Here is an 11,368-nt window from a genome sequence, read left to right on the forward strand (position 1 = left end):
TACTGCCTTGCTGCTCGTTCCTGGGGACAGGTTTGACTTTGCTGGTAGAGCTGACGCCTGTCTCACCGGGAAAATTAAATGCTGTAATGTTTAGCCACTACAGAACGCAAGGTGTAATGTATTTCTTCAGATTGAAGTGGAAATCCTAATTGCTGGTGTTTGTGACTGTAAGCATTTGCATTCCGTACAGTATGTACTACTGCATGGAAATGCTGCAAGTGATGAAATACGTATTTCCAGTTTTAGTTGGCACAAGTGTTTGGAGTTTACAGTACACAGTACCAGTCTGTTTCTTCCCCTGCACTTAGCGTTTCCTCTGAGGGAGCCCTAATCTCTTCCATGATATTACCAAAACAGTAGCGTGTGGTGAGTTCTGCTAACTCAATCAACCTCTTTATGAGTTTGTTGGGTGTAGGATGTCCATTGGTAGAAGACTGCCATATGTTAGGTTGGAAATGCATTTTTTTCTGTGATTTCTGTGAGCTCATATGTGCTATCAAGCAATATTCCTTATCTACAGTTTATCGGTTTCTTATTTTCTTATCGTTAAAATTTGATATGACGGTAAGACGATATACTGTTTATGTTGCCCAACCCTATCCTCAGTACAGCCAACTGAATATCCTGATGTTGCTTGTTCTAAAACAGCCTCACAAGTCACTTCATTTCAAGGACGTTCTCTCCGCCACCGGTGGGCAGAACGGTTGCAGATATCCACGGTAATGCATAATGTTCTCACACAATCCCTGCAATGTTGTGGAAATGTTACTTCACGTTAGCTGCAATGCTGGTAGAAGATGCATTGCTTGGCACGGTCCTGTCACATGGGTGTCATCGTATTGCTGTTCATGATGACTCTGCATGTATTTAGTGGCAGACAAACAAAAGGCAAGTATAGCTGCAGTGTGGCTGAGGGTGGAGACCTCATTCTGTGTGTACTGGACTTCGGCCAGTAGAGTGGGGCTGTGGGTGCTGTTGTTCAGTGGTAGCGGAGGGAAACATACAGTATCTGCCATTTCCCTGCAGCAGTTAGGGTGGTTGCTCTTTCATAATCAGAACAGCAATCCCAGCTAGCATTGGTTCGTTGGGCCGACGTCGGCTGTTGGTCGTTTTGTCGATGGTCAAAAGCGGATGTCGACACAACGTCTGGCCAACATAATGGTCTACATAATGAAAATAAGATTTTTGGATATTATTGTTTGTTAGATACACTAACTGCCTTTTAATAGGCTAATTTCCTTTCTTTCTGAATCGATGAAATACACTTGATGTCGTCCAAATTTCTCGTCGGCGTAACGTCTGGCAGACGTCTCATAGACCTTTACTCTATGTCCAAGATCGAATTTATACAGATTTCTTTTCAGATCAAGATGAACTGTACAACCTACACCTCCACAGAAAAAGTTTAAAGGATTCCATAACAATCCCTTTTCTTTGTTGGCTTCATGTCCTGACGCGATGAACGTCTGTCGGTAAGCTGACGAAAACTTTCAACAGGATCAAGTTTATTTATTAGACACGCCTTGATAATAGCAATATAATTAAGTGTCCAAATAATCCTTTGAGAGTTTGCATGTTGACCTATGATGAACTCTTTAATTGGCAATTGAGAGTTGGCACAACGTGCATTTTACGTTAGCTGCAGACGTTGAGTTGACGTAACCCAGACATTGAAAATAGGTTGGCACATGGTCCCCATAATGTCTGTGGGACGTTGGTTTTACGTTGGCCACAGGGATTTGCGCACATTTGCTTATCACTACTTGGTTTACTGCACGTTGGGACAACGTGCATTTGACGTTCGCTGCAGACGTTGAGTTGACGTAAACCCGATGTGCAGATCCACGTCCGGCCAACGTCTGCTAATGCCAAAGTTGGGCCAACGTTAAATGTTAGCTAGGATGCAGCTTCAACTCTCTGTGTGAGGAACTTTTCTGTTCTTTCTGCCTACACGTGGTTCTTGTTCTGGTTCCTAAGTCTCAGATGCTGAACTACCCTTGGTGCATGTAACTGTAACCGCATTTCCTAGGATGTGCTCTGGATAACAGAATCCATAAATAGACAGGGTGCCTAAATAGTAAAGTCCAAAGGAAATGCAGGGCAGCGGCGGTAGCATTTTAATCACATGGGTGTAATCATACCAGTTTCATGAGGCCGACTAGGGCAATGATCAATGTAATGTTGAATAATGTTGATAAAATATGATCAGACTTCAAGAGGGCCTTTTATCCTGTGAAACGGGAGCCCCTGGATCATTTGGGAGGACTTCAGTCATGTCTTATCTCTCGAGACAGACGTGGTGCCCTCCTTTTGCAGCGACACTCACTTAATGCTTCAGGTACAGACAAGCCCAGCAGAAAAGTCCAAGGAAAAGAGGCCCAAGGAAGTGACAGCGCACAAACGTAGACTGGAGGCAGGAGAACGACACACAGGAGCTGAATAAGCGATTCTGTACAGTCAGCCTGGGCCTGCATTCATGAGATCCCATTCTGGTAAGAGGATGCGATGTCTTTTTGTTGGACTTGTTGGTCTGTCTCTGCCATCTGCTCATTAACAAATGTCTGCTCCTTTTAGGCACAAGGTTGAGTGCCATTTTCTGTCAGTAGTGGGAATCGCTGGGGGTCAGTATCACAGGCCAGTAAATATTCAGCTGATTGTTCGTTTAAGTTCATGAAACATTAGGTGATGAGCGTTACCTTACACGTATGTACAACAAATGACAGACCGACAAATAGACAGATTGACTGACTGACCTAGCGATAGGGTGGCATACAGATCATTGAATTTGGACACTGGAATTATGATCGGAGGGCTACCCATTCAAATCCCAAAATTGGGATTTCGCCATTGGACCCTTGAGCAAGATCCTCAGCCTTTTGTCTGAACCTACATTCTCAAAAAATGTGTGGATAAAGGCATCTGTTAAGTAAATAAAATGTAAATATATTCCCTGAGGGAAAATTAATGGGAAATCAGCGGCAACATCAGACATCCAATAGTATAAACAGATGAAAAAAGGCAAGCAGCACAGGGCTAGAATAGAATAGGCTAAAATAAAGCTACCCACAGTGTATATATAAGAATTCTGGCGATGTATTAATGTGAATAAAGTAATTCTATACGGCGACTAAAATGAGCTGGCTGTGTAACTGTAGTAAATCAGAACAGCGGTTTTCCATATTAAGTCTTGAGAACGTTGTTGTGGATTCGTCTTCCTCTGAAAGACCTGTTGTTCAGCAGACAAGCTGTTCTGTACAAGACATTCGGGGGGGGGGGGGGGGGCAGACTGTTCATTAACAGCCATCTTGGTGTAGATCATCCCCCATCTCTAATAATAGCTCCAGCTTTCCATGCTGCAACTCCTGTTGATTCTACTGGAAGTGCTCAGTGAGTCACAGAAGAAGACATTATATTAACCATTAGTCATGTGTTAATTGTAATGCAGTTCATATGGGCTGGGAGGCCGTATTACAAGAGCTTAATGTGGAATACCTATGTCCCACTGTCTAGTCCCAACTTTCATGGAATTTCTCATGTCTTGCTAATGGTTTGGACAGCTAGGGATCAGATAAAAACTGAAAATGTACAATTTACCCCCTAGCAGGGTCCCCGCAAAGCGACGTGGTCCTAGATGAGCAGCCAGAAAAAGTGTGATTCAAAAGACCCCTATGAAGAACAAGATTAGGCATCAAGTAAGTTCACCCAGATTAGGGACACTGGGGCTCTTCCCTGAAGCCAGCCCTGGGAGGGGGAGCTTGCAGGCGAATGTCTGGGATTGGGTCTCTACCCACGGGGCCTGCCTGGGCAGAGCCCGAAAGAGTTAGCAAATAAGTAAATAAAATTTAATTATAGAGCACATTTCAAAACAACAAGCATACACCAATGTGCTTTACATAGCATAACATACACACAGCTATAGAAGATCTGAGTTAAAGAGTAACAGGAATAAAGTGAAATGAAGTATAAAATAAAATAACCTACAGTAGACCCCTGCTTTGGTACTAGTATGTTGGAGTTCACCCCGGTGAATGAGAGGGTTGCCTCTCCTCGACTTCGAGTTGGGGGACCACACTCTGAGTGTTGTCTGTGCTTACAGTATATGCAGAATACTAGTTCAGAGTAGCCTCGTGCCTATTGCTTCCGGGATAGGCTCCGGACCCCCCGTGACCCAGTAGGATAAGCGGTTTGGAAAATGGATGGATAATTCAGAGTATTTGGCCTTCTTAGAGACTTTGGGTGGGGTGCAGGAGGGCATCCCCGTTTGGGTACTCCATTGTTCCACTGGGAGACTTTAAGGCTCATGTGAGTGTGATTGGAAGGAATGGCCTGTCCGATCAGAGCCCAAGTGCTGCTCTGTTATTGGACTTCTGTGCACAGTTTGTTCATGATGAACACCATTTTATTTTTCATTTCATTCACTTCATTCTCCACTGCTTATCCGACTGGGTTGTGGAGGCAACAGTCTAAGCAGGCATACCCAAGTCTCCCTCTCTCCAACCACCTCCTTCCACTCCCCCAGGTGGACACCCAGGTGTTCTCAGGTCAGCCAAGAGATGTAATCTCTCCAGCATCTCCTGGGTCTGCCCCGGGGTCCCTTGGCAGTTGGACATGTCTGAAACCCCTCCCCTGGGAGGCATCCTAGAGGCATCCTAGATAGATGCCGAAACCACCTCAACTGACTCCTTTCGATGAGGAGGTGCAGCGGCTCTACTTTGAGCTCCTCTTGAGTATCCAAGCTCCTCATCCTATCTCTAAGGCTGAGCCCAGACACCGTGTGAAGGAAATCATTTCTGCCACTTGTATCCGCAGTCTCATTCTTTCGGTCACTACTCAAAGCTCATAACCACAGGTAAAGACAGGAATGTAGGTCGACTGGTAAATCGAAAGCTTTGCCTTCCAGCTCAGCTCCCTCTTCACCACAACAGAAGGATACAGCGTCCACATTACTGCTGACGCCGCACCGATCCGCCTGTCAGTCTCCCACACCCTTCCTCTCTCACTCATGAACAAGACCCCGAGATACTTAAAATCCTCCGCTTGAAGCAGTACCCATCCCTAACCAGCCTGTTCTCATTAACATGTGTCTCCGCATGTGACTCGACCAACCGCTTGTGATGTCACTTTCCAGCAACTTATTTACATAAGCAAGTTAATCACTTCTGTATGCAGAATAAGCTTAAACCAAACTGCCTAAGATGCTTATATGAAACACCACGATACTCAAAACAAAATAAATAAATATATCTATAAATAAATCAGGGAAATAAATATTTCAATAATTAATGTGTCTTAATTTTTTTAATAATTCCATAGAACAAATTATACTTCATAATAACATATGTCTTTTATGTCCATCCTTTTTCTGAAACTGCTTGTCCTATTAAGGGTTGCAGGGTGTCCTAGAGTCTAGACATGAGGCAGGGAACCACCCAGAATGGGGCACCAACGCAATGTGTCCTCAATACATTTTTGCAGTTCTCATGTAGTTAGTGTTGTCAACTTGTGATCGGATCACCCAGGACACCAGGGTCTCAGCCTTGGAGGGGCTGATCCTCATTCTGGTCACTTGACACTCAGCTGCAAACCACTGAGGGCATGCTGCAGACCACAGCTTGATGAATCCAACAGGACCACATCATCTGCAGAAAGCAAAGATGCGATCCTGAAGCCACCAAACTGGACCCCCCTCCTCCAAGAAATTCAGTCCACAAAATCAAAAGGGCAGCAATGTTGAAGAGGCAGGTAGGTAAAAACAGTCCAATTACACTAGGAGTGCTTTCAGAAACTTGGAATGAATCTCATTTACCCCCAGAGCCTTTCCACCGAATAGTTTTTGACTATTTCAGTGACCTCAGCCCTAGTGATTGGTGAATCCTCCTCTGACAGTGATGATACACAGGACAACTTTTTGAACAATGTTGCAGGGCAGTGTTGCTGACTAATTTTGGTTGGGAACTTTCCTATTGATATTGGGCAACAAATTTCTGTTTGGAAAACTTTGATTGGCAGAGGGCAGCTTTTCAAGATCAACAGAGCCAGTTGAGTAGTGAGTTTTCATACCTGTTTGGCAGCTTGCCAGCAGAAAAGTTGCGCTGTGTATTATCCTCCAATGAAGTTTGCTTGTTTTCCAGCTTTACTTCCTCCAAGGAAGGCATGTCAGAGAGAATCAGGAGGTCCTCAAAAAATTCCCATTTGAAATCAACGGTGCTCCATCCGTTTATTACGCTGTAAGCAGCATAAAACCCTGCTTCTCTCTCCTGAGTCACCTGATGGTTTGCCAGGATTTTTTTGAAGCCAACTGAAATTTTCCATGGCCTCACCAAACTTCTCACATGTCCAAGTGTGAGAAGATGGCAGTCTTCTTGGATGCTACAGGAGTCACATAAGCTAACCAAACTCAAACGGCCTCCTTCTTCAGCCTAACAGCAGGGTTTGGGGAGTGCCACCATGACAGGCACCATCAACCTTGCGGCCACAGCTGTGCATAGCCTCCTCTGCAATGGAGGCTTGGACCATTATCCATTCAGGATCAGTGTCTCCAATCTCCTTTAGGATGCAAGAAATTTCTGCCGGAGGTATAAGTTGAAGATCTCTTGGTCAGGGGTCTCTGCCAATTGTGCCCAGCAAAAATGCTGAACGAAATGCTGAACGAAAAGAGAGCAGAATATCGCAGGGCTGTTGCAAAGTTTAGTGTGAAATATTTACAGTCCTTCACCACAGTGGAGCCGAGTTGGTTTAGGTATGCATGGCATCGCATGAACTGCTAACTGCTAGTACCTTACATGAGCCTGACAACCAGGGATAAGTTAATGCTGTAATCCGCTTAGACCCACTCCTCTCCACCGGCTCCAGCAGTGCTTTAGCCGCCCGCAGACGGACCCAGACCGCTCTCTCCGCCTTTTCCCTCCCTCAGATTCAATTTACAACCATAATAAGCAATACACAAACAAACAAAATGAGTTATCTCAGTTGTTAACAAGTTTGCATTTTTTCAAGTGTAGGGAGATGACAACAGCCAGTTACCACCCCAATCAAGAGACATTGTCTAACACCATCATACCTGCTTTGTGTGATGAAGAGAAACATAATCAGTGAGCTTTCCAGTTTGTCAAAAGAAGCCACAACAAATGACGTGTCCCCCTCACATTTCATAATTATTAGTTTGGACCCCCCCACATTTAGCATAAAATATTAATTATATGCTAGTGTACCCCCCCCCCCCCCCACATTCAAAATGCTTCTGACGCCCCTGGAACTAAGAATACTTTTAATTGGTTGTTTAATATGTTACATGATATTTTTAAGCAACTTATCCAGTGTAAGGTCATTTGTGTCCTGCAGTCTGTTTTGAGAAGCACAGGACACAAGCCAGGGTCAGCTTGAGCAGGGTGTCTGTCCGTTGAAGGGCACAGACACCCTGGGAAGTTTATAGACATCACTTCGCCTTGGTATAAGCTTTAGGACTGCAAGGTGAAACTGGAATATCTGGAGGAATACCTGTGCAATCACAGAGAGAACATGTGATGCCACCCTGTGTTACTGTTTAGCAGGCAGCTACTGATGGCCACCTTCTGCATTGTGTCAATGGCGACAAAGGGACCCAGGGGAGGTCTGTGATTCTATTTTCCTCTCGTATATCAGAACACATGGACATCATGCACAGTGTATGCAGTTATGCTGCTCTGTCATTGTCTGCAGTGTAATGTAATAATCATATATATTTAATACCCATGGATTCTCCATCATATATAAGTACTCACATTACACAACATGTATCATTTTGATATTACATTTTTAAGATGTACCCTATTATATTGTTATATTGATATCCTTTTCATAGTTACATTCTGTCACGCCTGTCTCCCAATGTTAGCTCCGCGGATGAATCCTCGCAATCATTGCAAAGTATTGTTATCATATTCATGAGCATTACCGAGCGTTACTCTGTATATTTGTCTCTCTCACTTGTTCTGCCTGCTGCGTTCTGCCTGCTTGCCTGCCCTCCCCGCCTGCCCTGCCTGCCTGCCCCCTCCCTCCCCGCCTGCCCTGCCTGCCTGCCCCCTCCCTCCCCGCCTGCCCTGCCTGCCTGCCCCCTCCCTCCCCGCCTGCCCTGCCTGCCTGCCCCCTCCCACCTGTCCTGTCCCACCTGCCCTGCCCTGTCCTGCCTGCCCTCCCCGCCTGCCCTGCCTGTCTGCCCCCTCCCTCCTCGCCTGCCCTGCCTGTCTGCCCCCTCCCTCCCCGCCTGCCCTGCCTGTCTGCCCCCTCCCTCCTCGCCTGCCCTGCCTGCCTGCCCCCTCCCACCTGTCCTGTCCCACCTGCCCTGCCCTGTCCTGCCTGCCCTCCCCGCCTGCCCTGCCTGTCTGCCCCCTCCCTCCTCGCCTGCCCTGCCTGTCTGCCCCCTCCCTCCTCGCCTGCCCTGCCTGTCTGCCCCCTCCCTCCTCGCCTGCCCTGCCTGTCTGCCCCCTCCCTCCTCGCCTGCCCTGCCTGTCTGCCCCCTCCCTCCTCGCCTGCCCTGCCTGTCTGCCCCCTCCCTCCTCGCCTGCCCTGCCTGTCTGCCGCCCCCTCCCTCCTCGCCTGCCCTGCCTGTCTGCCCCCTCCCTCCTCGCCTGCCCTGCCTGTCTGCCCCCTCCCTCCTCGCCTGCCCTGCCTGTCTGCCCCCTCCCTCCCCGCCTGCCCTGCCTGCCTGCCCCCTCCCACCTGTCCTGTCCCACCTGCCCTGCCCTGCCCTGTCCTGCGCTCCCGTTTTATAATATATAATATAATGATCTTTTGCAACAGTATTTATTATTTCTTTAATGTATTCCAATAATACTTCTTAAATAATGGAATAAAAATATAAAAATTCAATACAGTAATAGCCTTTCTTCAAGAGACTCATATTCGTAGTTCAGACAACAGTCGCCTTCTGTGAAAGTGGCCGGGGCAGTGCTGCCACTCCAAGCTAGAGGGGTCTCAGTTTTCATCAATAAGGATTTTTCTAATCATATGACGTGTTCGCAGACAGATTTGGTCGATACGTTATAGTCATGGGTAAATTATATAATCCAGCTCCTGATCTTTTCAAAAAAACGACTGGACCTTAAGAGTAAATATGACCTGCTCACCACTCATTCGACTGAGTACTTGCTTCTAAAAACCAAAAACTATGTTTTATATACACAGGGACAGATCCGATAGAATGCTGGCTAATCTAGGGCCCTAAAGCAAACCAGTGTATTCCTAAAATCGCAATGCCGAATGGGGTCAAGACCTCATTCACAAATTCATATCACATTTAGGGACTTTTATTCTTTGCTTTATACTTCAGAGGCCCATACTGGCCACAATGCAATCACAGACGTCTTTAGTAGACTTGATCTTCCTAAAATTTCACCAGACGTAGTGAGGAAATCGGAGGAGCCCATCTCCCAGGAGGAGGTGACACTCGCCATTTCCGAAATGCAGTCTGGTAAGTGTCCAGGCCCTGACGGTTTTCCGGCAGAATTCTTTGAAAAGTTTTCTTCACTTTTACCCCGGTGCTTTGTTCTGTGTTGCCTGAATCCTTTACACAAAGTTCTCTGTCCTGCTCTTCCACTGAGGCTTGTATCATCCTACTTGCGCAAAAAGGAAAGGATCCAACAGACTGTGCCTCTTATAGTCCTATTTCTCTTCTAAATGTAGATGCTAAAATCCTAGCCAAGGTCCTGGCCCATAGGCTCGAGGATGTCCTCCCTGTAATTATATCAAAAGACCAATCAGGCTTTATTAAGAATAGACACTCTCATTTTAATATATGACGTCTATTCAATATTCTTTATATGGCCTCTGAGTCAGTCCCTGAGTGTGTGGTTTCTCTTGATGCGGAAAAAGTTTTTGACCGTGTTGAGTGGAACTACTTATTCACTGTTCTTGACAAATTTGGTTTTGGTGCAGATTTCATTTCATGGATCCAGCTACTACACACCCAGACCACGGCTTCAATTCGCTAACATTCAGATTTGAGAACCTTTCAGCTAGTACCGTGGAACTCGTCAGGGATGCCCAATGAGTCCTATGCTGTTCGACTTGGCCATTGAACCGCTTGCTATAGCTCTTCGGAGCTGTGAGGATGTATCGGGTGTCTGGAGAAATAACGGCGAGTACAGTCTCACTGTATGCTGATGCCTTGTTGCTCTTTATCTCACATCCCCTTATTTCACTGCCCGCTGTTTTATCATTGCTCAGTAAGTTTGGTCAATTTTCAGGTTATAAATTAAATCTTTCTTATTTGTTTTCTTTGTATTGGTTGTTAGTTCTATGATGACATCATTGTAAGCCGTACATCTTCATACTGTACATGTTTATTTTGGTGATGTCGTGCAAATTAAATTTAAAATAAAATAAAAATATTTTGATCAAAAAAAATATAAAGCCAGAAATTCTCTAACTGTACACCAATTGTGAATAAAGGTTAAAAAATACATGGCTTATATAACAGTATACATGGGTGTCCTGTAAACATAGCATATGATTCTGCCTAACAACATAAAACATGACATAGCATCGTATAGCATAGCATAGCACAACCTAACATTAAATGCGATGAACTATTGTGGTATTATTCTTATGCAATGTTTCAGCACACAATGGTGGAACGCTTAAAAATAATACTGCCACACCCATATAAAAGGAAGACATGAAGCAAAATTAGCATGCTAAGAAAGTGATAACCACAGTTATCACCTAGTTATAGAATTTCACTGAATATATGTCTTACCTTATTGACTGAGGAGAATGTAACATGATCTAACACCCCATCACCAACAAAAAATATATTCTGACCCATCTGTAGAAATAGAAATGGAACTTGTGGACGTTCACAGAATAAAGTATGTTTTTGGGGCAGTGTGTTAGGATGCTTTGCCTGTGATTGGAAGGTCTCCCGTTAAAATCCTAGACGTGAGTGATTTCATTAATGGCTCCCTGTGAAAGGCCCTCAACCCCAATTGCTCTAGGGCTCAGTTGCCCAATTCCAGTCCTGCAGGGCCAGAATCCAACACAGTTTGCAGATTTCCCTGTTAAACACACCTACTAAACCTGGTAATTAGCTGATTAAAATGCGTTTTGGCTTAGCTCATCGTGATTGTGAGTGATAGGACTATACCCAGAGGCTATGAATTTAGCCGTTTTGTCAGCCCGTATGTTTACATCCAGTCTCGCATATGTTGATATGGTGCTATTTTGCAGAAAAATATTTATGCAGAAAAAAACTAGCATAGGGTAAGGCTTGGGTGTTGTTATGTATTCTGTGGGGTTCTTTTGCTCCTTTTCCCCACAGCCATCTTTCCGTTTGTTGGACTTCCTCCAAGCTTAGTGTACTATCTTGTGAATCCTGTGACACAGCAACAGT

At 45.2% G+C, this 11,368-nt stretch overlaps 1 protein-coding gene across 1 annotated transcript in view; it reads left to right on the forward strand.

The window, feature by feature from the left end:
* The first annotated feature begins 7,476 nt into the window (after nucleotides 1–7,476).
* Nucleotides 7,477–11,368, forward strand: part of LOC125742574 (contactin-associated protein 1-like) — a 51,654-nt gene continuing 47,762 nt past the window's right edge. The window contains exon 1 of the mRNA XM_049014685.1: nucleotides 7,477–7,609. Coding sequence (XP_048870642.1) covers nucleotides 7,561–7,609 — 49 coding nt within the window. The 5' untranslated portion in view covers nucleotides 7,477–7,560. The remainder of the gene's footprint in view (nucleotides 7,610–11,368) is intronic.

Source organism: Brienomyrus brachyistius, chromosome 5, assembly GCF_023856365.1.
Source record: "Brienomyrus brachyistius isolate T26 chromosome 5, BBRACH_0.4, whole genome shotgun sequence".
NCBI classification, from domain to species: Eukaryota; Metazoa; Chordata; class Actinopteri; order Osteoglossiformes; family Mormyridae; genus Brienomyrus; species Brienomyrus brachyistius.